This window comes from Puma concolor, chromosome D1, assembly GCF_028749965.1.
Source record: "Puma concolor isolate L17-30 chromosome D1, mPumCon1.1.hap2, whole genome shotgun sequence".
Classification (NCBI taxonomy): domain Eukaryota; kingdom Metazoa; phylum Chordata; class Mammalia; order Carnivora; family Felidae; genus Puma; species Puma concolor.
Window position 1 is genome coordinate 4705685 of NC_141676.1, and position 26809 is coordinate 4732493.

Genomic DNA, 26809 nt, shown 5'->3' on the forward strand with positions numbered 1-26809 from the left:
TTTATAAAAACATTTATAAGTATTATAAACATGTTTATTTTGAGAGATGGAGAGCACGAGCAGGGGAGGGGCAGAGAGAGAGAGGGAGAGAGAGAAAGAGAGAGAATCCCAGGCAGGCTCACGAACCACGAGATCATGACCTGAGTCAAAAACCAAGAGTCAGACGCTTAACCGGCTGAGCCACCCAGGCGCTCCTGAATTATTCTTTCTCAGTCTCTCATTTATGGGTCCCAAAGTGTTATCAAAAGGCTACAACCAACGTACTCTTTTGTACAGAACCTTTAAAGGAGCCAGCTGAAAATAAATAAAAACAAAAGAGCCAGCTGAGTGCTCTGCGTAGTTTCTTGTTTCAGTTTTTGGTGGAGAAGGGCTAGTAAGAAGAAGAGTTGTCCTCTGTGTTTCTGTAAAACACTCTTTTTTGTATCTTTTTATTTCTGTGGCTACTTCCTCCTTATAACAGTATTTACGATTGATGATGATTTGATTTCTTAAATGGCTTTTCCAGTTCATTATACTGTTGATGAGATGTCGTTCATATAGCTGATTCAGCACTTTTCCCAGGCTGTCCCCTGGCAACTAGCTTGTGCCGTGCTGGGCTTCTTTTTTTTTTTTTTTTTTAATTTTTTTCAACGTTTATTTATTTTTGGGACAGAGAGAGACAGAGCATGAACGGGGGAGGGGCAGAGAGAGAGGGAGACACAGAATCGGAAACAGGCTCCAGGCTCCGAGCCATCAGCCCAGAGCCTGACGCGGGGCTCGAACTCACGGACTGCGAGATCGTGACCTGGCTGAAGTCAGACGCTTAACCGACTGCGCCACCCAGGCGCCCCCGTGCTGGGCTTCTAAAGATACTTTTTTTGGGGGTTAATGTTTGTTTATTTTTGAGAGAGTGAGTGCACGGGAGGGGCAGAGAAAGAGGGAGACACAGAATCCAAAGCAGGCTACAGGCTCTGAGATGTCAGCCCGGAGCTGGACGTGGGGCTTGAACCTACTAACTGTGAGATCGTGACTTTGAGCCGAAGTCAGACCCTTAACCAGACCCTTAACTTGAGCTACCCAGGTGCCCCTAAAGATACTTTAAAGACAAATGTTTTAGTCTTAGAGATGACATTCAAATAGCTGGGTGCCACTCCATGCCACTTTCTTTTTTTTTTTTTTTTCAACGTTTTTATTTATTTTTGGGACAGAGAGAGAGACAGAGCATGAACGGGGGAGGGGCAGAGAGAGAGGGAGACACAGAATCGGAAACAGGCTCCAGGCTCTGAGCCATCAGCCCAGAGCCTGACGCGGGGCTCGAACTCACAGAACGCGAGATCGTGACCTGGCTGAAGTCGGACGCTTAACCGACTGCGCCACCCAGGCGCCCCAGCCATGCCACTTTCTTTATACACTTTGACTGATTTATTTACATGCATAGCCACACATACACAGACTTTAGGGAAAGCGAGGTATGCTTTGTTTCATTGCACAAATGGGGCTTTCTTAAAGCAGTTCAGTTGTAACACTAGCTCCCTCATCATTAGAGGAATCTGTTAGTAAGAACTGGCCAGATAAGAGTTGATTCTGCACAAACGCTTAGACACATCTAAAGAAATAAACCTTGTGGAGTATGGGGTAACTTTGTTTTTTATTTTTATATTTTTTTAAGTTTATTTTTTTTAAAGGTAACACATATGCTTTATTTATTTTTTTTAATGTTTATTTATTTTTGAGACAGAGAGAGACCAAGTGGGGGAAGGGGCAGAGAGAGAGAGAGGGAGACACAGAATCCGAAGCAGGCTCCGGTCTCTGAGCTGTCAGCACAGAGCCCGACGCGGGGCTTGAACCCACAAACTGTGAGATCATGACCTGAGCCGAAGTCGGACGCTTAACCGACTGAGCCACCCAGCTGCCCCTAAGTTTATTTTTTATAAGAGGGGTTTATTCATTTTTGAGAGAGAGAGGGAACGCCTGGGGGAGGGGTGGAGGGGAACAGAGGATCCAAGACGGGCTCTACCCTGACAGCAGAGAGCTCAGTGCGGGACTTGAACTCCCAAACCGTGAGATCATGATCCGAGCTGAAGTCAGATGCTTACTTAACCAGCCGAGCCACCCAGGCACCCCTCAGGTAACTTTAAATAGAATGTTTTTGAATCCTAAAATTATTTAAGACAAAATTTAGTCAAGCGATATTTTCTCATCTCAGCCTCTAAAGTCTACTGACTTCCATTTTCTTTTCAAAGCATATAATAAAACATTTAAAAATCTAATAACTTATAGTATCAATGTTAATTTTTTTCCTATTTAGAAGTTCTTGGCCCATGAAAAATCTGACTCCGCTTTCAAAATCTTGATCTCTAAAACGAAATATAAACCATACCCCTGTTAGTACTGCTACCCCCTTAGATAATTTTATTTCCTATATCACAGTCTAATGAATGTGTGGATTATAATGAATCCTTTTATAGATTCTCTTGAAAAACAAGCCCAAAATAGGAAGAAAAGAGTGAGGAAGATGGGAAGCCAGTGGCGGTATATTTTAAAATATCTTCGGGTGTCTTTTGTTTTTTGTTTTTTTAAATGTCTTTATGTTCTACAGTTCACCCATTTAGAGTGTACCGTTTAATGGTTTTTACAATCTTGAACATACTTGATGCATTCTGACTTCTTAGGCCCTGAAATTTCTGTTTACTTACAAAAAGCAGTTTTTATTATGGGGAATTTCAGATACATACAGAGTAGAGCAGAGGAGTATAATGAACCCCAAGTGCCCAATACCCGCCTCCCCTCTGACCAGTCCTTTGTCTTCACCCTCGCTCCTTCGGTGAGGTTATTATGAGGCACACGCCAGACATCGTGTTACTACTTCCGTGAACGTCTCGGTCTCTGTCTACGTAAGATGATTTAAAAAAAAAATGACCACAATCATGTTCACATCAATAGATTTTAGTAATTATTTGATATTAACCAGTGTTCAAATTTCTAATGTAAAAAATTGTAGTTTTCTTTTATATATTTGCATAGAGTTTTTATTAACTTGCAAGTTGGCAGAAAATTCGGGGTCGTGTTAAATATTTATACAAGATATTTTAATATCTGCTTCAAATAAATCTGTGCCTCTGAAGTAGAATCCCACAGACGCCAAGATCTATTTTACTTCCCATTTTCCTGCACAAAAAAAGTTCTCTGACCTCTTTTTTGGCAATGTGAGTCTGTCTCTCTGTGGCTTATCAGGAGGAGGCCTCTTCTCTCACTTTTTGTGAATATCTGATTGGTTTGAGACTTCCTGGTCTTTTTCTTACTCTTCTTGTTTGCAGGATTGAGGGAACCTGAACATTCTGTACTGAGGAAACAGAACAGAGGGTTGAATATGGCAGAAGTCCATCTTGCCTTCAGGATGGTGCTCTTATGGTATAAGTAATGCATTCATTTGGGGGTGGAATGGAGTGGGCAGGGGTGGGGAAATTATTAACAGAATTGATTTCCACTTAAGGGTACGAGTATTAAAAAGGAATGGCCGTGGGAACTAAGGCAATTTGTGACTTTGGAGGAAATGACTCGCTTTGGAGAGCACCATTGGACAAGGGAAAGGGACTTCTGTTGGCTGTATAACCCATTGACTGTATCTCCCTAAGAAGTACAGTTTGAATAATAACAGTGTAGGAATAACTGTAGTCATTTAGAGTTCTGTACAGGTCAAATCCCGTTACAACAGATTTCAGTAGGATATCCACATTCCATATTTGTCTTTTTGACAAAGTATCGATATACAGTGTGTCACATTACGGTACTTTTTTTGTTCTTCACTTTCCTTGGCCCCATTCAGCATCCTGATTAACACTGTAGCCAGTTTCCCCCCCGCTGCGCTGCTCCGATCAGGGACGCGAGCTTGCCCAGTGCCCGCCAGCTCCGGCCCAGAGGCCATGCCTTGAGCTTCACAGTGCGGGAGTGGCCTTCCATCACCCCAGCGACAGTGTAGTGAGCGCCCCGATTGCTTGGTGCTTTGGGGGAACACTAACAATAAATAAAAGACGGAATCCCTATTCATTAGGAACTTGTAGGCCGCTGGGGAGAGAGGAGACGCTAAAGTCAGAGTCTGAGGTAACGGTTCAGTAAGGGGAGTATTTTGGAATTAAGGAAGGAGGAAAGCTTTAACGGTACCCAGTTACTCCTTCCTAGAGCCCGTCATACCATATGTCACGCTGTCGGCAAACATCTAAAATTATTTCCGTAGCGTTTTCATTTTTGTAGCTTTGATCGTAACGGGATTTCACCTGCAGCATCTTTTCATCAGAGAAACGCAGATTATGCAAATGAAAATATATGTCCTCCATTTGTATTTTTCTGTACTTTGTACAAAATGAACTTAACTGGATGTTAAAGATGTTACCGAATACGTAAAAGTGCGAGGTTTTTGCAGATAGCTTCATGAACGTGGGTATTTGTTTACTTTTATATCGCATAAGCCAGCACGTGTACGGTTTGTGCAGAACACACATTAAGACGTCTGTGCACTGTTTCCGTCTATGATGGATGCGAGCCCTGCTTTAAATCACTACAGTTTTTGAATGGTGCTGGAGTAGCTGGTGTTGCTTAACGTGGCATTTTTTTTCCCCTGTCCACACTTTCCACCCTTGGTACAGGTATTTTTGATAAAGCTGTGGAATGGAAAGGTATGTTTTTCACGGGATGTTCCAGAATCTTTTACCTTAAAATTTTTAAAAAGCCCCCCTGTGGGCTTCCTTCTGTGTCTGGCTTAAGCCGACGTAGTTCAGTGATAACAAGTAACATTTCTGGAGGTGATATTTGAGTATAAAATTTCGACACGATCCTTAAATTTCTGACTTGCTTTTCTCCATCCCCTTATTAAAGATACTGTGAAGGCTTTTACGGCACTTGGGGTGGGGGTGGGGGTGGGGGGGCTTTTAAAACATACGATCTGTGCCTTGAAGAAAGAACGTAGCCAGAGAGTCATTTAAGGTCGTTAATGATCTAGTTGTTACTTGCCAGATCCCTGGCTTCCAATAATTTGCAATTTCATTGAGGAAAGTGATACACGGATCCCTTAATCCATGAACTAAGCTTAGGGGCTTTATTAAATTTGCACGACCCTCTTTTTGGCGGAGGAAGAATTCAGATCGAGCCAGGGACAGGCGGAGCGAGCAGGGCCAGTCTGTGAACGTACCAAGTTGGCAGGCTCGTCGCCCACGTTCGGTGCCACGCTTCCCGCCCGCACGGGGCTTTCTTCTCTGTCCCAGTTCTGTGCTGACCACGACTTGCCCTGGGTGTGTATACACTGCCCGTTCTTGTAGGAAGGAGGCTTCCTCGGGATAGTGTTGCCTTGAAGGAACCGCCTACCTAAATCGGGAGACCACTTGACGGTCGGTCTCGGGAAGGCCTGATTGGAAGAGCGCCCCCTATTGACTTTCCTCGGACAATGAAATTGTGAAAAGGTACAAGGCTGTGGGGTGTCGACAGCACATTCCTTTTCCTGGAAAGAAATGAAGCGATTCCTTGGGTATCAGCATTAGCGTGGGCACTGGTGGGGCATTTTAGCCTGCCGCTGGTGGCTTCAGTGGGTTGAGAAACATTCATTAAAGATCTGTGATGTTTTATAAACCCTGACTGTTCTGGTGGTTGCAAAGTTAGTGTCTGTGTGGTGTTCCCCATCTTACCGGAAGTGTTTGCTTTTTCTCATTCGTAGAGGTCCTGTAATAAAGAGGGATCCGAACAAGCTCAGAAAGAAAATGAATTTCAAGTAAGTAATTAAGTCCGTTCTGCGTCTGTATGAGGTGTAAACAAACCCGTGTTAGCCCACTTCGGCGCTCCGGTTCTCGCGGTGCCTCTTTCCCGCCCCTGGACGGCCCTGGTCTGTCGGTCTCGGGGCACGGGCTCTTGCCACACTGGGGTTAAGACCGAGCGTGCTGCCGGTATTTTCAGTTCCTCCTGAGTGTAGGCAGTGGACGTGTGGTGCCCCTGTGGCAACCTAGACGTTATTTGGGGCGCTGGGAGAGGGCAGTTTGGGGAGACGGTTGTGCGCGATAGGCTTGTGCTGCTGCGCTGCGTGCCTCTGGCCCCCTTCTCTGGTCACGCGCCCCTCTGCTAAGCAGGCACTGCCTGGTGCAGGCAGGGGTGCCTTTTCCCAGAGTGGCAGTCCGGTCAGAAAGGCTCCTTCCCAATTAAAATGACCTCACTCTCTGAAATGCTCACACTCAGAGAAGAGCCTGGGGTCGGGAGCACTGCTGTGTCCACACCTGGCCCCTCTATGAGGCTCAGAAGTGGGGAGTCTTGAGAGTGATCTCCACGTTCCAGGGAGTAAACAACTTTCGAGCATACTGTCCCAACACGTGCAAGTTTGTGTATAAGTATACACCCCCCCCCCCACACAGCACAGACATAAAACCTGCATCTACACACGCGTATATAAGTACACTAGCTTTCCTCACCGTATTCGAATTACTCAAATGGTCTAGAGGTAGAAATTGAAAAGAGGTGAGGTCATGAAGAAATAAAGCACTGGTAGTGACTTCCTTCTCGTGTCGCAGTGGATTATTGTGGCTGCGCCCTTCCCTGGAGACCCTCGTCTAGTGGATCTGGAGCTTGTGCTCTCTGGGTGACCGCTGACAGAGACGCCCTTGGGCAGGAAGTGATTGACAGTGAGTTTGCAGCCATCTGAGGCCTCTGCCTGTGGACCTTCGTGTGTGCCGGCGGTAGAAAAGGCTGGGCCACCAGGGCCACTGGGGCGTCCGTGACACAGACCCCCCGTGCGCCTCCAGTTCTGACTCGCCTTCTCTGCAGCACTCGGTAGCACCCTGCCCTTTCTGAACGCTTTCTTCCCCTCCTCGGCCCCTTTCCAGGCCTGACCTCCTAGCGTCTCAAATGCCAGAATGCCCGTGACCTGCCCGAGGCTCTCCTCCCATACTGCCCCTCGTCCCTGGGTCGCTTCCCGGCCCTGACCCCCTGCCTGGGGTAGCGCCACCCGCCGCCGCCCCTCAGTGGCGTCACCAGGCCCAAGACGAACGCACGGACTCCTCCCCACCCCGTCCCCTCGGCGGAGCCTCATTTTCTCCTTTCTCTGCAGACAGAGGGCGGGGAGTCACCTCCGATATCCCCTTCTCTCCCTCACCCCGTATCCGAACCCCGAGTCTGTTTTCCTCTGAACTCTACCGAGGCTCTGTGTGCCCGTCTCCTCTGGAACCGCCCACCCCCGGGGTCCAGGCTCCCGCCATCTCCTCTGGGGGCGCCGCTCCCGCTCCCGCTCCCGCTCCCGCTCGAACCGCTCCTCTGGTCAGGTCAGCCTCTCGCCTGACATCCTTCAGTGCTCACTCCGCCCCGGGTCGGGTTGGGCTTTATCCCAGCAGGTGCCTGTCGTCTGGTCCTGCTGAACCTTCCATTCTCCCCTTCGTCCCGCATCCACATTCCTGCTCCAGCCACGTTCTCCTAAACCGTGGTCTTCTTGCAGCCGCAGAGCCTTTGCCGATGCTGCTCCTTCCGGCTGGAGTGCTCCCCACTGTGCCCGCTTCCCACCCCCACTTGTGCACGTAATGGGACCTCACTCGGGGTTGCTTCCCCAGGGAGCCCTCCTGCCCTCTGGACTGGGCGTGCGTGTCTGTCCCGTGGCCGCACCCCGAGCGCCATATGCCGCCGCTCCGCCCCTTGTCAGGCCGGGGCTTTCAGTGTCACGCGGTTCACGTCTGCCTCCCCCTCTTGTGAGATTCTAGACTCAGGGCAGCACCTCGCCACCCCGTGTGGTCTCGCCACGGCTGTCCTGCCTGGTGTAGAGCGGGCGCAGTATAGAATTGTTGAACGTCGGCTGCAGCTGGAGCCAGTGGACAGCTCTGGAACATTCTGCCCCTTGCCCGCTGGTGCACACGCTCCTTGTCCCTTCCCCTCCTCCGCCCAAGATGCCCTTGCCTCGGGTGACCCGTTGGTCACCGCCACGCTTCTTCCTCCTGTGCCTGCTGGATTTCCAGTCAGAGCCCAGCAGCAAACAGCGGGTGCTCTGATTGTAATTTCTTTGGGTGAAAAGGTAGGGATTTGGCTGCGGGAATGGGGAAGGTGGTTTTTCTTCTTGGAGCCCCTTTGGATGGCTGGCCTCTGTCTGTAATCTTGTCCTCTCTCTTCTGAACGTTTCCCCTGCCAACTGGCCTCTCCACAGGCTCACTGTCTCAGAGACTGCTCCCCAGCCCCCTTCTCCAGGCCGACTGGTGGTGGGGGGGGGTGGTGTCTTTTCGCTTCTTCCCATTCCTGCTTCCAAACCATTTCTCCTCTGTTGAAAACCATCGGAGAGCTGCCCTGATTCGCTGAAGATTTCCGTGTCCAGCTTGGTCTTTGGGCCCAGCCACCTGGCCTTCTCTAAGCCCACACCTGAGCAACATCATTGGCGGGAAACCGCTTGGCCGGGGAGGACCGCCCCCGGCAGGCCGCGGAGCCCCAGTCTTTGGTGGCCGCTATGCTCTCGGCCCTCGTCTGTCCACTTGCAAGCATGTGAACTGTCTGTGTTTGCACCTGCCCTTTTCATGGGCTGGTCCTTCCCTCGGGCTCCAGACTCCAGCTGTCCTCTCTCCCTGTCTGCAGGCGCGTTGCTCCTGTTCCTCGTGGCGGACAGAACTTGCTGGCCTTGCCTGAGTCTGCTCCCTCTTGTAGCAGGATTTCTTGAGAGAGTATGAGAGGATTTATATACTCTGTTTCTCACTTCCCGATCAACCTTTTTTTTTTTTTTTTGAAAAAGTTTTGAGCACGTGCAATAGCACAGAATAATTTAGTAAACACCTTTATGCCACCGCGCAGAATTTGTAGCTGACTTAATCATACTGCTGATTTCAGTCTTTTTTTTTTTTTTAATTTATTTTGAGACAGCATATGCACAAGTGGGGGAGGGGCAGAGAGCGTGTTAGAGAATCCCAAGCAGGCACCCCACTGTCAGCACAGAGCCCCATGTGGGTCTCGAACTCAAAACCGTGAGATCGTGACCTGAGCTGAAATCAGTCAGCTTAACCGACTGAGCCATCCAGGCACCCCCTGATTTCAGTCTTTTCTAGATGCATTTATTTATTTTTAACTTTTTATTTCAAACTAATTGTAGACACAACAGAAGTTTGCTTTCAAACTAGTACAGAGAGCTCCCATACGACCCTTCCCCGACTTCCCCTGACGTTAACACCTGACACAACTGTGGAGACCAATGTGGCACAGTAACAACGACTTGAGTTTCCCAGGGTTTTCCACTGTTGTTCTGTTCTGAGATGTAGCCAGGACCCCAGTGCCGCATTTGCTGGTTGTTCCCCCCTTAGTCCATGTATCTGCTTCCGTGCGCCTCACAGTCCCAGTGCTCGCTGGGCAGTTACTTTGTAGCACGTCCCCTCAGGTTTGGGTTTGTCTCGTCTTTTCTCATGACCGGAACGAGGTTATGCATTTTGTGCAAGAATACCACAGAAACGCTGTTATGTCTTCTCAAGAAGTTCATAAGTTTGATATTCTATTCCTGGATTTTAATTTCTTTTAATACGTCTTTTAAGTTTAGTTTTGAGAGAGACAGACACAGTGCAAATGGGGGAAGGGCAGAGAGGGAGGGAGAGAGTGGGAGGAGGGGCAGAGAGAGGGAGAGAGAGAATCCCAAGCAGGCTCCACGCTGCCAGCGCCAAGCCCGATGTGGGGCTTGACCCACAACCCATGAGATCACCACCTGAGCCAAAACCTAGGGTCGGACGCTTAACTGACTGAGCCACCCAGGCTCACAAATTTTAATTTTGTAAAAGAAAATTATCTATCATAGATAAAATGAAAAGTCTGCCTAGACACTTCTGCCCCTGTACCCCTCACTCCCCTGGAACCATTCTTGTTTTGGTCACCGACGACTTCCACGTGCTCGGATCCAGTGGCCACTTTGCTCCTCCCCTGAGTTTGCCATCAGCAGCACACGGAGCGCCACACTGTCTCCATCACGCCTGTGCCTTCTCCGCCTCCTCTCCTGCTCCCTCCTCCTCCTGCTGCCCCCATCTGAATCGGTCACAGACATGAGATGTCAGCGTTTTTGTTGCTTTTTAAAAGGAAATACGTTAGAAAATGCTAGAAAGTCTGGCACAGTTGTGAGCATATAAGGTTTGTTTTAAGGATTGAGTGGGTCCAGAGTGTGCTCCTCACTGTCGCCGGGAATCTCAGGCCCTTTGTGGGTTCCTCCCCTTAAATGCTCCACACGCTGAGGTTTCTCCCGCTGGGCCTCCTCTTTCCTGGTGGCTGGGCTCCCGGCGCCCGCCCCTCCCCTGCCTTGAATGTGCCAAAGTCACTCCCGCCTCGGGGACCTCCGTCTCACCCTCAGGTGTCCTTGTCATTTCCTGGAAGCAGCTCTGTCCTGCCCCTGCCGCAGGGCTTGTGCGTTGTCTGCTTCTCTCTCCGGGATACGGGTCCCTGCAGGCTTTTCCGGTTTCCCTGGGGCCAAGGAAATGGTTTCAAGCGGAGGTAGGACCTTCTGTCCTAAGAAATTAGAACCAGTGTCTGGATGGCCAGTGGCGGCGCCTGGGCCAGTGCTGGGGCGGTGAACTGGGTCGCTCTGGTCCCATCCGGTTCTTTACTCACTTAAGTAGCAAGCAGGGAGGTGTTTGGAGACCTGGCGGTTCCCAAAAGGCTGGCACAAGTCGATGCACTCATTCTGAGATGACCCGCTCCCCCTTTTTTTTCTTTTTTTGAGTAGGCTCCGTGTCCTGCATGAGCCCAATGTGGGGCTCAGACTCATGACCCTGAGATCAAGAGTGGGTCGCTTAACCGACTGAGCCACCCAGGTGTGCCACCTGCTATCCTTCTTAACCTATTTTAACCATGTTTCTTGCTTGTGATTGTTTTCCTTCATTTCTTCCTCCAGACTTTTCCCTCCACGCACCAGCTCCCCTTCCTCCCTACCGGGAATAAATATTGAACTGCGATACTACATATGAACAAAGAGATTTCTTGTTTATAGTGTTTGGAGCAATGCCAGAGAGAGCTGCAAAGTTCTTAAGTCTCTTTCCATCTTCTCTCCATCCTGGCGATGGGTTGACTCAACTCTAGAGGATTCTGGACAGTGTGTGTGTTCAGCGACAGCATGGCCTGTGAAGTCAGTCCCCAGTAGCCTTTGTACTGAGTGGACACGATGCGCAAAATATTAAGGCTACTGAGGTAACGCGGTGGGTCTTAACTCTGTATAAAGTTTGTAACTTCAAACGCGAAGGCCTGTTGAGGATCGGGCACTCGGATGTTTTATACGGCGCCAACCCTAAGGCCCTTAAGGCTTAGTCTCTCCACACAGAGGGAAGCCAGAAAACAAATTTTGATTCCGACAAAATCTGGATACCTAGACAGAAGAAATCCTGATGCAACCCTTTGAAATCGTGAGAAGGGAGGGTGTGCAGAGGGGAGGGTGTGCTGAGGGCCGCACAGAGCCACCACGGACAGCCTGTCCGCCTCCACACCCCCGTCCCCCGTCCCGCGGTGCCCGGCCTGCACGCGCCTTGGCATTTCACTCCACACCGACATCCAGGTGAGAGTCTGAGAGGCGCCTTGCAGATCTGCGCACACTCTCCTGCGGGGTGTCTCTGGTGCGGGTCGTCGGGCCGGCAGGGACTCCACCTCCTTCGAGGGGTTCAGAAATAAAACCTGTCTGACCCTCGACCCCGTTCTCCATGCCGTTAACCTGACAGGGCAGTGCCGTGTGTGGTCATTGTCTGCGTCTGCCCAGGTTGCCATAACAGGCTCCGTGGGGGTGTGGACAGCACACGTTTATTTCTCGGCGCTGCGGGCCGGACACCTGAGATCAGGGTGCCGGCACGGTTGGGGTCTGGCGGAGCCCTCTTCCCGGCCTGCGGGTGCGGTCTTCTCCGAGTCCTCACATGGCAGAGGGATGGAGAGACGGAGGGAGGCACAGCGGGCTCTCTGGTGTCTCTTCGTATAAGGACGCTGATCGCGTGGGTGCCCCGCACTCGTGACCTCATCTGTGCCCGTCCCCCTCCCAGAGGCCCGTCCTCACACACCATCACGCTGGGGGCCAGGGCTTCGGCGTGTGGATTTGGGGAGGACGCGGTATCGTTCACGGCAGCCGTAGGTGCCAAACTGCAAGTAAGTAAAGAGCAGGTCTCACGAGGTGGTCAGCCCACAGTTGTGGGAATAAATGACACACATGAGACGGTGGCTAAACTGGAATTACGGGGGATCACCAGCAAAGCCGTTTGCTCCCCAAAATGTGGATGAGGGAGGGTGATCAAATGGCTGTTTACTCCAGTGTGGTTCCGTGTCCTTTGGAAAAGTAGCTTCTCTGTTTTCTTCTCTGTGACGTCAGCGCCCTGTCATTGCCTGAGTTGGTCCCGTTGTGCGTGTTTGTAACATGAGCGTACAGAGCTGCTTCGCTTTGCTCCGTGTTTGTGCGGGATCGCACTCCCCATGGCACGTTTCTTAACAAGGGGTGAATAAGAATCCTCTGAAAGCTCCCCCCGCCCCCCCCCCCCGCCCACTGGCCCCTCCTCAGACACAGTGACTTAGAGGTTAATTTGCTGTTTAATGGCAAAGGACCGAGGAGTGAATTTGAACTGAGGCCAAAAGATGATTTTTGTAGGCAGGATGGTTGTAGATCCCACCTGAGTCACTGGGACTAGAGACCGCTTAGGAGCCTCAGGGATTTTGGCAAGAGACAAAGTTAAACCGGCAGCAAAGACTAGGGATAAGAGCAGGGCATGGAGGCCGGGATGTGCCGCGCCAGGGCGCTCTTTGGACCGAGAAACAGGCCCAGGTCTGTCAGTTGTCCTTCAGGATGGGTTCGGTGGCAGAAGGCCCCCGCGCTCCTGCTCCGCACTCGCGGCTGAAAAGCAGGCCAGCACCCCCCTCTCCAGAGTGGACGGCATTGTGGCGGCCTTTGAGAAGATGCCATGGGTGGGGTTCATAGAAGTTTTAAGGTAGATACGAGCAGTAAAATACCAACAGATACTCTGCTTTTGGAATCAGCGACCCAGTTAAACTGGGATTTTAAATCTTAACTGGTGTAGCGTGACCCCTGCAAGCACGGACCCTGCACGTTACAAGATGTTGATCTCTGTGTCTTCGCGTTCCAGATGGGGGTGGCGGTCACGACGCCTAGTCGTAGAGGCGCTGGGGCTGATGCCGCTGCTCCCGCGGAAGCGCTCGTGCCTGCGCACCCTCAGCCCTCAGGAAACGTGTGCTGTGTTGCTGTCTGTTCTAGGGGGCCGAGGCCATGGTTCTGGAGAGCGTTATGTTTGCCATTCTCGCAGAGAGGTCGCTGGGACCCAAGCTCTACGGCATCTTCCCCCAAGGCCGCCTGGAACAGTTTATCCCGGTAAGATGTGTTCTGCGCCCGTCGGCCGGCACGCGCCGCACACAAAACATGGATTCTTGCCCTTGTGGCTGCAAGAGCCCGAGACGTCGCGCTCGGACGTAGCGAATGTGACACGTTATTCCATTGCGTCAGAAATAAAGAAAAAACAAACTTCTGTTGCGTTTACATTAGCACCTCTGTCTTTCTGCAAAGATGTTCATCCGAATGAAAAATCTGTACGAAGCCTACATTCCACTGACCCCCAAAGCTGCTTACCCCCCGGCATTTTCCCCCTTCACCTTGTTCCCGTGGACGTCCGGGCCTCCTTTAGAAGTCACTGCGGGTCCCCGTGGCCCTGGCCGCCGCGTGCCACACCCGGGTCTTCGCCCCGTGGGGCCACTACTGCTCTTTGCCTCGTCTCCCATTTCACTCCCTCTGTCTGAGTCTCCCCAGCTCCCACGGGCCGTCAAGTGCCTCTGGTGTTTCAGGGCCCGGCTCAAATCCCGTTTCCCAGAGTTGGGAGTGTTTGCCCTTTCTTGCTGTCCTGAGGCATTTCTGATGTTGCTCTAACATCCGGACCAGCGTGTCTCGCTTAGAGTTACGCGTGAGTAAACCCACGAAGGGCTTCGGGCCCCGAGAGCTCGCGTTAGAGGGAGCGGGGGGCGGCTCCGGGCCGTTTAGGTGGAGCTGCTGAGCCTGGCCGGCCTGCCTTCCCACTCACAGCCAAGCTCACAGATGTGGCGAAGGGTTCCTCTTCTTCACCTGTGGGGCCCCTCGGAGACAGGGTCACGAATGGCTGCCTTTTCCTGCCCGGCCTCACGTGGCCACCCGTACGGTTGGCCTGGCCGAAGGGAGGCCCTGCTCGCCAGGACTCAACCCGCGTTCGGCGAGAGGCTGGAGGAAGGGCTGCTGACGGTCTAATTCCCCACAGCCCGGGGATAGGAGCCTCCTTGTGACCTGTCTCCCGGGAGGGGAACCCTCTTCTAGGTCATGCGGTGGCGCCATACGAGCGGCCGCCAGCCGACAGGCCTCGGTCTCTGGCCTGGCACCTGGCTTGCCACCTGGCGATTGTTTTATTTGTAACTGTCCCAGGAAGGACAGTAACATCTGGCTGCATGAGCATCAAACGAGATAATAATAAAGCACTTGAAAGAGTTAAAAGTCTAAAGCCCTTCCTGTGGTTACGAGTGGCGACACAGATGCACCTTAAGAAGGTGACACTGAGCCACAAGACCAGGTGGTGAAGGCTACAAATAGTACAGGTCATTTTAATAAAGCCCTGGAAGCACACCGGCAGCTGTGTGAAGTATACACATGTGGTGAAACTCCTTGTAGGGAAGGGAAAGGAGCAGGGACCACAGCTCAGAATAACGGGGCGTCCTGTCCCGGACCAGGATGCGGGCGTCGGAGTGTCCGTGGGTGCATGCGGTTTGAGTTCTGTAATTCCAGTGTCTTTATATATAACGTTTGCTATGTCATGAAGATTTTTAAAAATTCTGTTAAAATACTAGGTCAAACCACTTGAAACTACCGATATCCAACTGCTTTTGACCCCAGAGACGGTGATTGCGTTTGGCTCGGCCTGATGGCACGTCTTACTTGCAAGTTTCCTCGGGACTGCCGCGTGCGCCCCACCCCATCCAGTCCCCGTAGCCACAGGAAGCCTCTGTTCCAGAGGGCACAGGAGGTGACCTCTGCGAACGCTGGTCTCCTGCTGCACTTTCCGAAGGAGCTTAGAACCCTGCAAGGGGCTCATTTTTGAGCGCGGTTAGCCTTACACTTTCCACGGTGCCAAACAGATCAGTGGCGTTTTGTAACCGAGCCGAGGGAAAGCCGAGTGAACGCCCTGCCCTCACCTTGGTGCCACCGTTCAAGAAGCTGCAGGGCCCCAGGTGCAGGAGGAGGGCGAGGTTGGGCCTGCTGCTTCCAGGGAGCCCTGAGCTCTCGTCGCCGGGCTCCCACCATTTGTCAAGACCTGCCCGGCGGGCTGCTGGCCCAGGGCCCTTGCCCGCAGCACCCGCCCTCGTTCAGAGCAGCCCCGCCAGGGACTTGATGTGCTTCTCATTTTGTGGAAACCAGAAAGTCAGACGCAGAGGTCTGAGCAGCGTGCCTTTGGCCCTATGCCTTTGACATGAGGATTAAAGCCAGGGTTCGAGCTGGGTTTTTTGTCTCTAGCTTGGAGACTCCCCCTGTTCACCCCTGTGCTGTGCCGCTCTGGATTTTCGGAGGAATGCCTCTTTGGGCTTCTGGAGGGGAGCGGTGCGTGTGGGAAGGACGAACAGGTCTCAGTGGATTGTGCTTTCCTCGTGAGGAGCTGGGACGTGCCTCCGGAGCGGGCGTGGCCTCGGGCCGCAGTAGTGGGAACTGGGAGCTCTGGGGGTGGCAGTGACGGGAGCCGCAGTGGTGGGAGCTGGGCACCTCTGTTTCTTCGCTCAGCTTTGCGCTCTGAGAGCCTGCTCTGTGCCAGGCGGGGGCTGTGGACGCCACCGTGGGCGAGGGGGCCGTGGCTCATGCTGAATTCCTGGCAGTGCTCCCGATTGGGACCACCTCTTGCCTGAGATGTGTCCGGGCGGGGTGTCCGAGCTGCTGAAGGAGTTAGACACGGGCTCATGTGACAGACCGCTGGAAACCTGGAGCTTTTACCAGGGAAGAGGGCACGCTCTGGCGTCAGGCGGAGGGCAGGGAGCACAGAGTCCGCCTAAACGCTTGTATGCGGGGAGGACCTTCTCAGGATTAAAAGGGTTCAAAATGATACTGAGCTGTGGAGCAGGCCCCTCCCCCTTGCTGACAAACGCCATGGCGATTGCTGGGGCACTGTCCGCGGGGCACGGTGCCCGTTCCTACGGGACTTCGGTGCGCCGGAGGAGACTTAGATGCCCTACAGAACGGACTCCTAGTCCTTAGGCTTGTGTGATCGCACACCTCCAGGTTCCCTGAACAAATGCTGTTTTCTAACTCCCTTTTTTATTCCAGAGCCGGCGATTAGACACTGAAGAATTAAGTTTGCCAGATATTTCTGCAGAAATAGCTGAGAAAATGGCCACATTTCATGGTATGAAAATGCCATTCAATAAGGAACCAAAATGGCTTTTTGGAACAATGGAAAAGTAAGTGGCCAAACCGCTTAGCTCTGACTCAGTTTTGTGTTAGCGGCCACCAGAGGTGCCAGCGTGAGTACTTGTTTGCCACGGTGGTCGGAGTCCTTCCTCTGGTCTGCCGGACGGGTGGGTGGGCAGGAAGTGAGTTTTCTAGAGAGCCCGGGGCTCCCCACTGGCATCCCGTGGCTGCGCTTCACGGGAGCTCCAGGAGGAGGCCACGGGGGACTGAGCGGTGGTTTCCGTTCTCCCCTTTCCTGCAAGGTATCTGAATCAAGTCCTGAGGGTCAAGTTTGCCGGGGAGCCCAGAGTGAAGCAGCTCCACAGACTCCTCCGCCACAACCTGCCTTTGGAACTGGAGAACCTGAGGTGAGGCGTGGTCCGTGGCGACGGCGCGGGTTTTCTTCTGGAACGGAGGTCGTGGGGGCGGCAGGCTGGGGGTGTCCGCAGAGGAGGGGAACCATGCGCCGCAAGCTCTGGGGGGAAATGGAGTAGGAAGCTCGGCGCTGGCCTCCGAGCAGGGGCTACCGCCCGGCCTTTGGGGTGCAGCGGTGCGGGCCTCCGGCATTCGCCCCGAGTGCGAGCGGTCCCGGCCTTCCTCAGTCACATTTGCACGTGGTGCCCAGCAAGTGGTGACCGGGACGTTCTTCAAGGCGCTTGTGTTTTAGTAGGAGAGACGGAGACCAGCAAACACGTCCCGTAATGTCAAGTCGTGGTAGGAGGTGTGACGGAGACCAGAGGCAGACTGATGAGGAGGGTCATACTGGGGTGGGCAGGGGGGTGGGGCGCTGCGGGCCAGGACCCACAGCCACGTGAGGAGGGTCCTCCAGGAGGGGGCCCACACGGGAAGAGCTGCTGGGCACCCCGGGGGCTCACGAGGGTCTCTGGGTTGAGCTGCTGCGGAGCTGTTGTCGCGTGATGGTGGCGCTCCCGGAGGCCACAAGAAAAGCACTGCACGGAGGCCGTGTGGCGCCGCGGAGCGCCTGTGCAGCGCCGGGCACAGAGATGGTGGTGCTCTGTCTCTGGCCTACAGTGTGACGAGTGACGACAAAACCTTCCTTTCCCAGGTCGCTGCTGGAATCCACCCCTTCTCCAGTTGTGTTTTGTCATAACGACTGTCAGGAAGGTAAGGATTGCTGCCTGTTTTGTGGAGCTGGCTTTATGTGTCTGCTTGGAAGGCTGAGTGTGTGTGTGTGTGTGTGTGTGTGTGTGTGTGTGTGTGTGTGTGTGTGTGTGTGTGTGTGTGTGTGTCTCCACTGTGTGATGAGTGCCAGGGCTGCGGAGAGGGGAATGGCTGTGTGAATAATGGCAGGGCCGCACAATGGAGTGCTGTGTAACTGTTGAAAAGAATGAGGTCGAGTTTTTATACAGAAAAATCTCCAGGATGTGTTAAGAGAAAAAAAGCAACTTTTGGAAAAACACAGGGGTATCCTCCCATTTTTGCAAGAAATCTATTCACAGAAGAAAAAATGAGAATGTTCGCTAACCTGGGAGGATAAAGGATGGAAACTTCCAAAGTCACTTACTCGTTTAGTGTTTACTCTGGTGGACACAGGACTTCGGTAATCTGAGGGCACAGTAGGAGATGACCGTGGCCGGGATCGGTCCTGGGGGCCTCGTCCCCTCCACCTGCAGCGCCTCGCGGCTAATCGAGGTCACCTGCTCTCAAGATCGGTTCACTCTGCCATGGCCTTGGGTCTCTCTGCCTTCAGGAAATTACGACGCCGGATACCCCTTACTGTGAGCCACCTTTGCCCACCGTGACTTCAAATGGAGGCCCGGTCTAGCTGGGCAGGTCCCACGGGTGCTGCCGTGGTGCTTTGGCACCCGGCAGGCTCCGCCGTGCTGTCCTTGTCCTCTCCGTCGCTGCTGGCTCATGCCCACCCTCGGGCCGTTTGCCAGGCTCAGCGGTTTGTTTTTAATTTTAACAATAGTCCGTGGTGAGGGTCAGTCATCGATAAGACATCAGTTTGAGCCAAAATACGTTTTATTGAAGAGTTGATCATTGCTGGCCACGTCTCGCAGTGTAGACGCGTCAGCCACAGGTTTGCGTGGCAGCGGGCGGTCGCGGCACAGACATCACCGGGGGCGTGAGGGAGGCCGGCTGCCGGCGGTGGCCATGTGTGCAAGGGCCAGAGAAGCTGGGGGCGTCTGTCTCCCTTTTTCTGCCGCTTTGGGCATCTGCTTCCAAGGCTCCTTTTGCTGGCTACCGGAAACAGAACATGGATGCCGAGAAGCCTAGAAAGTGCACCTCCTGCAGAAACCCTGGAGAGAGAGGGGCCGAAAACCTAGCAAAGCCTGGCTCGCCGGTGCCACCCCCCAGCCCCGTAGTCACGCTGAACGCCGTGTAGAGTGTGGGGGTCTTGGAACGTGTGTCTGAAGAGCCAGTCTGGCAGTCAGTTCACTTGTGGCCCGGAATTCGGCCTCACGGGACCTGTGGCGGAAGGAACGCCACCTGTGGCCTCCTCCTCAAGAGGAGAAGTGGGTGAGGCGAAGCAGTGGGGCCGAGAATGGTCCCCGGAGCCATACGCACGGTAGCTGCCCTCACCGGTGACATCCTCGTCGGGCGGGACACCAGGACGCAGCTCCCTAGCTGGTGGGCCACAGCCGGCCCGTCTGCCACCCCGCCTCAGCGCTGCTGGGCACGTTGGGTCAGCCAGAACTCTGGCATGCCAGTCCAGTGTCGTCTTCTGCACCCCTGTGTGAAACGACTGGGGAGTACTGCCCCAGCAAGCAAATGGCGGGCCATTCTTGTTCGGGGGTAAGCCCGGGGCCGTGTTACTCTTGGGCTGCTGTGAACAGGGGCTCTTGTGTCCGCACGGCCCGGGCCTTCTGTTTTGGGGGTGGGGGGGGGGGTGTGACAGTGCTGCTCCTGGGACTCTGTGGCCTGCGTTCACTCGTGTGGTTCGGATTCCCGGAGAGGATCAGAACCGCTCTTGGCCCTGCTGGTCAGGGGCTCGTGCCTTCGACTGTGAAGCCCACGGTAAATGGCACGTCGTCGAAACCTTTTTTGCAGGTAACATCTTAATGCTGGAAGGCAGAGAGAATTCTGAAAAGCAGAAACTGATGCTCATCGACTTCGAATACAGCAGTTATAATTACAGGTAACACGTTACAGTAAAATGTGTTTATTTCCGTATCGTTCTATTAGGTTAATGATACACGTAGGAAACGATTAGAGCAGAAAATGCCAACAAAATACAGCGGAAGCTGGTGCGTTTGTCCCCGCGGCCTGCAGTAGTGCGTGAGGCAGCGAGGCCTGTTCTCCATGGTTCGTGGGGAGCAATGGTGTGAGGAGTCACGATGCGCAACTTGGTATTTTGTTGGTGTCAGAGGTCAGAGCCCTGAGTGCAGGAGGCTCTCAAACCATTGCTTTTTTTCTTTTTTAAGTTTTTTTTTTTTTTTGAGAGAGTGAGTGCACACGCACGTGCAAGTGGGGGAGGGGAAGAGAGAGAGAGAGAACGAGAGAGAGAGATTGAGATTGAGAGAGAGAGAGGATCCCAAGAGGCTCCACGCTGGCAGCACAGAACCCAGTGCAGGCCTCCCTCCCACAAACCGTGAGATCATGAGCTGAGCCGGAATCTAGAGTCCGATGCTCAATCGACTGAACCACCCAGGCGCCCCTTGAACAATGGCTCTTGAGTCATGGGCACTTTCGTGGCTCCGGTCGGCTGTGGCTCTGGTAACTGCCCCGTTGGCTCTCCCTGTCACTGACACTGTCATCCCTGGGGAACCTCGGGAAGGACAGTTTGTTGCTGGGAGGGGTGCTCACGACTCGGCCTTTGTCCTTCTCTGGCCAGGGAACCTTGTGCCGTGGCAGGGTGCCCGGTTCACAGCGTCTCTTACCTCTCTTTCAGGGGATTTGACATTGGGAATCATTTCTGTGAGTGGATGTATGACTATAACTATGAAAAGTACCCTTTCTTCAGAGCCAACATCCTGAAGTACCCCACCAAGAAACAGCAGGTAGGAGACTGCTGGGTGGAGGCTTGATAGGAGGTAAATTACATGAGTTGGTTTTATGCAGTTAGAATTGATTACTTCTTCAATTTTCACAAGACTCTTGTGAAAGGGTCAGAATGGTTCAGCAGACCCTTTTGCTCTAAAATGTTATTTTGTGTCAAGACACAAACTTGACATTTTAATCCCCATGCCGGCGATAACCTATGTTCGGTTAGAGAGTGGTCTCTTTTGTAGCTCCTTCTGGTTTTTTCCAAAAAGCCCAGCCTCTGTTCTGCTCTCTGGCCTTCTTTTTGGGGATCACGGTGTTTCCTGTGTGTGTTTCACTCCCTGCAGACAGAAGTGATCTTTTGGGCAGCATGACTTAGGAGCCGCTGTGGTGTTAACCAGTTCCCTGTCCTGTCCCGAGTGTGGGGGTCGAGGGGCCGCGTGAAGAATCACCCTGTGGCAATTTCCCCCTTGGGAGCCCCTACTCCATTCCTCAGCCCACTGCTGGAGCGGCTGGGGATAAGTGGGTAGCGGGGTGGAAGCAGGCCAGGTTGTGGAGAGGGAGGGCCGAGCCCGCTTCCCTGAGCCTGTGCAGGACAGCGTCTCTACCCGCTTCGCGACCCCCCTGCCCCAGAACCGCTCTTCCCGCGGAACCCCTGCCAGTGAGCAGCATTTCAGAGAGGTCAGAGCGGCGCGAGGACGGGGATGCGGCCAGTTGCTGCTGTAACTCACTCGGGACGTGTTTCTCCGTCACTCGCCTGCGCCAGGCGCGGTGATGGTGTCTTCAGTCGATGGCCCACACGCCGGGGGCTGCCGTTCCGATGTTGACTTGCCGTGGGACGGAAACCGCGTTGCCCTCTTCTCGCCACGTCGTAGGGCCAACCGTGATGAACTTGAGCACCAGTTGGCCAGGCTGGTTCTGGCCCTCAAGGTCAGAAGGAAGGGAGGGGAAGAGGGAAGTGTGTGAGAAGGAAGGGAGGGGAAGAGGAGGCCATTTAGCCCGAGGAAGAAGAAACGGCAGTCTTCAGGTATTTGAGTTTTTGCTTCACTGAGAAGAAAGCAGACCTTTGTGAAAACCGGGCAGCCCTAGAGGTGAGAACCCTCAAGCCGGGAAGAGGGGCTTTTCAGTAAGAAGACAGGTTTCCTATTAACGCGCAGAAGAGCTGTGTGACCGCCAGCACCGCACAGCAATGCGAATAGTTATTGGTCTTTTTTCGATACCCCTTCTGCACCGCTGAGGTAATCTCGCACTTGTCTCACTTTAGGCCGTTAATGAGATGTTTTAAAATGTTAAACCATCTTAGAATTTCTAAAATAGACCACTCGAGTGAAGTGTGTCATTTTGGATCGCTCTCTTGGATCCAGTTAAGCAATCTCTCACTTGGGAGTTTGACATCTGTGTACATACGTGGATTGGGCTCTTAACGTTCATTTTAAAAACCATTATTCATATCTGCTTGTGGAATAAGAATTATACTAGTCTAATAAAATGAGTCGGGTGTCCCTTTTTAATTTTCTGGAACAAATTTATATTAAACATGACGTTCTTTGAAGATTTGGTAGACTTTGCCTGTAAGAAAACGTGGGCCTAGAACTTTTTGGGAGAGAAGGCCATGAATGGTGACCCCATCTCTCGGGGTGTTGATCTATTCAAATTTTCTGCCGACTTGAGTATTTAGTATCTCCTGGAAATTAACCCATCACGTGTGGTGGTTCACGCATGGGTTTTAGAAACTACTGTGCCATTTGAATCCCAATCTGCTACTGACTTTACTGTCACCTGCTGTGTCTGTGCTTCCATTTCCTCATCTGCAGAAATTATTTTGTTACCGTGAGGGACGAGGTAATATGCAGAAACAAATGCTCAGAGTAGCACCTGCTGCATAGAATTTACTAGGGGCCAGTGGTCACCTTTTCTGTGCAGATTTACTCCTTCTGGAACCCCCTGCTAGGACAGTGCTTGGGCTGGAGGGATGCCTTCTGGTGGGAGGGGGTACACTGTGTGAAAGCCGGTTTTGGAGAAGGGCGATGGCCGAGCTGGTCGAGAAGGAGTGTTGGCATTCCAAGTAAGTAATCGCTTCCTGGCGTTCTTCTGGGTCACGTAACTGATGCCGTTTCTTTATTTATCAGAGAAAGCAAGCGGTAGTTTGCTGTGTTCTGTATAAGATGAAATACAGAAGGACATGGGATCTCCCAAATCCTAATGCGAGTGTGGACTATGTGTGGGGCCTGGTAGACCCTCTTCTCCAAACCAAAATTAGACGTGGCCAACGGACAGACATAAATGTGTAGATAATCATGGCACCGCAGGGAGAAGGCCCTTCCGCACGGTCTGGTCAGCTCTCACCCTCGGGTGGCGGGGGGGCACCTGCCAACACCTTTGGGCTCCCTGGCGCCTGGGCCTGGGCTTCCTGCGGTGACCCCGCACAGAATGCCAGCCAGTCTGGGGAGACGCATGATGTAGGCTTTGCACCCAGACCATGGGAAACATGAGTGTGGATTAGATTCTACCTGTTTTCGCTGGAAGTCATCGTAATTTCCCGTACTAGTCTTGCCAACAAGACAGCATCGACAGCAAGCTGGAGCTCCCTGCCGGATCAGCGAGCTTCCACACTCCCCACGCCTGGCACAGAGCTGCTCGGGCTCGGCTGGGCCTTCTCCAGGCGTCTCTGGCGATGCGGGGTGTCCACTGGACGTGTAGTGCTTCCTGACAGCTGTCGGCACCGTCTGTCTAACCATCACTGACTCTGATGTAATTCCTTTTTTTTAAAGCTCCACTTTATTTCCAATTACTTGGCCGCATTCCAAAATGAATTTGAAAACCTCAGTAATGAAGAGAAGTGCATTATAGAAGAAGAGATGTTGCTTGAAGTCAATAGGTAATTGTTTCCTTTCATTGATTGATAAAGATAGCTGTCCTGTTCCAGAATATGATTGGGATGACTGCTCGCAATCCTGAGTATTTTAGGAGCTTCTCTACAAACATACGTGTCTAGGACTTATACTTTGTCCAAAGGGGAACATTTGACACCTCTCTAGATTGCAGCTCACGGCAGGGGCGGGGAGCAGGGTCAGTGCACAAGGTCAGGAGGCTTGGATGGTGCCCCAAACTGTAATCCACGTGTAAGACTCAGCGGAACAAGGCCGTGCCATCCAGGGCCTGCACCCTCTTGTCGCCCGATGCTCGTGAGATGGTGGGCACCATCCATTAATGTGTTTCTTCTAAAAAATAATGACAGATTGTGAGCATTGGTTCTGAGTCTTGCTTGTTTAACTTTGTTTCAGCAGCTCTCAAAGCAGGGCTGAGAAACTTCTGGATTTTGTAAAGGTTCAGACCCCTGTGTATCATACACACTCATCTCCCAAGTCTGGAGGCTTGAGTTACTCCCATCCTTTGGGGTCTGTTACAACAGGAGATTCTTGCTAAAAATGTCTCCGTACCTCTGACCCACCTTGTTCTGTCCAGCCCACTTAGCACAGATCATGTCTTCCAGATCCTGGTCTTCAGAAGTGTCCACACCCCTGTTGCTGAGCCTGTGGCCAGCCCTGCCGTCCCCGGGGCTCCCCCTGCAGCACGGAGCTTCCCTCTCTGGTTCGGGAATGGATAGAAAATAGAAAAAGGGAGAGCCAGACAGGAAGGGGAGCCCCAAGGGACGTGTAGAGGGTCAGGGAGTCCAAGCAGGGGTGAGGAGGATACTAGAGCATTCAGTGAAGCCCACAGGCACTGTTGTGAGGGGGCACGTGCGTGGGTTCACGGTGACCGAGGCCATGGTGCGGCGTAGAGATGGGGACTGTCACACCCTCCTCTGTTTCACCGCTGTGCTGCGAGGGCAGGGGTGAGGGTGGGGCGGCATCCAGCTCCAGGAAGGGTGGTGAGTTATGCAGAGGCCTGCATTTTCCCCCTCTTGCTGCACAATGCGCCCTGAGGGTTGCTGGTGCCGTGGGCTCACACGTGTAGCAGACAGCGTTTCTTTCCCAGCGTGGCCCGTGCCTGCCTGCGTGGCCCCCAGGGCCCCCGTTGAGTCCCGTGACTGTGTGACTGTCGCCGTCCCACTCGGCAAGTCCACCCGCCCCCAGCCAGAGGTGGGCGGAGCCGGCAGCCGTGCTCCCAGCTGCTCGTTCCCCGTGGCGTGTGATCCCACCGAGCTGGCCAGGGCAGACCCAGTTTGCATCCAGAGGAGGTAAAACGCCCACCTGCAGGAAGTTCCGTCATCGGGCCTGTGGCTGGTGCCGCCCATCTCACGTGCGTCTCCTGCTCTTGTAATTACAGGTTTGCCCTTGCGTCCCATTTCTTCTGGGGACTTTGGTCCATCGTACAGGCCAAGATTTCTTCCATTGAATTTGGGTACATGGTATGTTTTGGGGGTGGTTTTCTCTTCTATTCTCAGAAAGAAAATTGTTAACGATGTCTGTGAATGCTTGGTGGTAAATGACCGCTCTTTGCAGAGGGCTCCCTGTGCCCCTGCAAGTTGTGACTGAGGCGACCCGGCACCAGGACAGCAGGCTCAGCCCAGGAAGCTGAGGGTCAAAGGCTGCATAATTTAACCCACTCTCACTGGCTCTGCATCTGCAAAGGCAGGTGACCAGCAGGCCAGGCCTTCCCTGCTCCAGAGAATGCTGTGTGGTCCTGTGGTTCGCCTGGGGGATGTAGAAATCGGACGCTGGAGGTCCAGCCCTCGACCTCAGTCCCTTCGGACACAAGGGACAGCGAGTGAAGGAACACGATGGGGTCTGCCTCTGTGTTTTCCTCAGCTGTCACGGCTCCGTTCTCCGGCCTGCAGCGCCCCACGTCGTGCGGGCGGCTGGTGCTGACTCAATGAGCCGTCCTGGTCGCTGCAGGCAAGTTTGACCAGCCAGGCTGTCGTTTTCTTCTAAGTTCAGGAAGCGTCCTTGACGTAGACAGTTTTAACCTCGAGTTAAGCCCTCTGTTGGCCCATGGTGAGTGTTGGGAGCGTGTTCCAGGGCAGGGGCATGTAATGTCTCTAGTGAGCACCTTGCTTTGAGACAGGAGGTAGGAGTGACTAGTTCTCCGATCCCCTAGTCCTGTACGAGGCGGAAGGGTTGGTGCTGCACAGGTGGTCTCAGGCCAGAGAAGGGGAACGTGGACTTTTGACGCTGGTTTAGTCACGGTCACGTGATTATCGTAAGGCAAAGTAGACATCAAAAAAATACTACCAGAGATAAAGAATAATTTTGTAATAATAAAAGGATCGCTTGATCTAGAAGACATTAAGAAAATCGTGAATGCGTCCATACCTTTCTTGCTTCAAAAGACGTGAAGCAACACCTGAGAAAACTGATGGAGAGAGAGGCGGACCCACAGAGCAGACCTCCCCCTCCCTTGGTGACAGCAGAGCCAGAAACACAGCAGCAGGAGGGACGGAGGAGTGGACAGCACTCTCCCGGCTTGACGTAACTGATGCCCACCGCAGAAGGTACATTCTTGCCCACTGAATATGGAATGTTCATCAAGATGGACCATACGCTGAGCATTAGAAAATAGGTCTCAAGTGGAAAAGAATTGAAATGCAGAGAATATACTCTGACCCTGGTGGAATTCAATAGGATATCAACAACAACAGAATCCTGAAACTTCTTATTTGGAAGTCATTTGGAAATTAAACAGTACATCTAAGCCCTGGATCAAAGAAGAAATGAAACAAAATATTTCAAAGAAAATTATAAGGGAACACAGTATATCAGAATTTGTGAGATGTAGTTGGAGTAGTGTTTAAAAACTTGTGGCTTTGAAGGTTACACATTTGTATTAGATAAGAAGGTTTTCAAACCAGTGACCTTAAGAAGCGAGAAAGAGAAAAACAAGCTTAAGCCCAAAGTCAGTAGAACTAAATAAAAATAAAAGCAGAAATCGTTGAAATAGAAAATGAATGGGAAAAAAAAGTCAGTGAAACCAAAAGTTGGTTCTTTGAAAAGTTCAATAATATTTATAAACTTTTGGCTGTACTGAGCAAGTAAAAGAGAAGACACATGACTGATACCAGGTATAAAGAAGACATCACTACAGATCCTATGGATGTTAAAAAGGGTAAGAGAATATTATGAATAACCTCATGCCAACGGATCGACAGTGTGCACGTGCAAATGTCTTAGAAGATACAAATTACCAAAACTGACATAACAAATGACCATATATTTATTCAATAAATTGAATTCATAATCAGAAAGGAAGAAGAAAAACTGCCTTTATTTTATAGGTGACATGATCATGTACATGAGTAAATATAAAAGAATCAATAGAAAACTATGCAGGGAGTTTACTGAGGTCACAGGATACAAGGGCAGTGTATAAAAACCAGCTGCATTCCTATATGGTAGAAATAGTTACAGATGAAATTTCACTATATTGACAATGGCATAAAAGTATGAAATACTTAGGGATAAGGTTTTTAAAATATGTGCATGACCTGTGTACTGAGAGCTGTAGAACATTGCTAAGAGAGCCTAAATGGAGACAGAGACCACATTCATGGCT

At 52.2% G+C, this 26809-nt stretch overlaps 1 protein-coding gene across 11 annotated transcripts in view; it reads left to right on the forward strand.

The window, feature by feature from the left end:
- Positions 1-26809, forward strand: part of CHKA (choline kinase alpha) — a 63056-nt gene that overhangs the window by 32866 nt on the left and 3381 nt on the right. The window contains exons 3-12 of one of the 11 annotated variants that reach the window (XM_086676720.1): positions 4623-4652; positions 5684-5737; positions 13181-13294; positions 16247-16380; positions 16633-16737; positions 17436-17494; positions 19385-19472; positions 20226-20334; positions 23089-23195; positions 24587-24668. In XM_086676720.1, coding sequence (XP_086532846.1) covers positions 4623-4652; positions 5684-5737; positions 13181-13294; positions 16247-16380; positions 16633-16737; positions 17436-17494; positions 19385-19472; positions 20226-20334; positions 23089-23195; positions 24587-24668 — 882 coding nt within the window. Of the gene's footprint in view, positions 1-4622; positions 4653-5683; positions 5738-13180; positions 13295-16246; positions 16381-16632; positions 16738-17435; positions 17495-19384; positions 19473-20225; positions 20335-20664; positions 21266-23088; positions 23196-24586; positions 24669-26809 lie in introns of those variants that run through there. The other 10 variants (XM_086676719.1, XM_086676732.1, XM_086676722.1 and 7 more) reach the window with 10 other exon arrangements.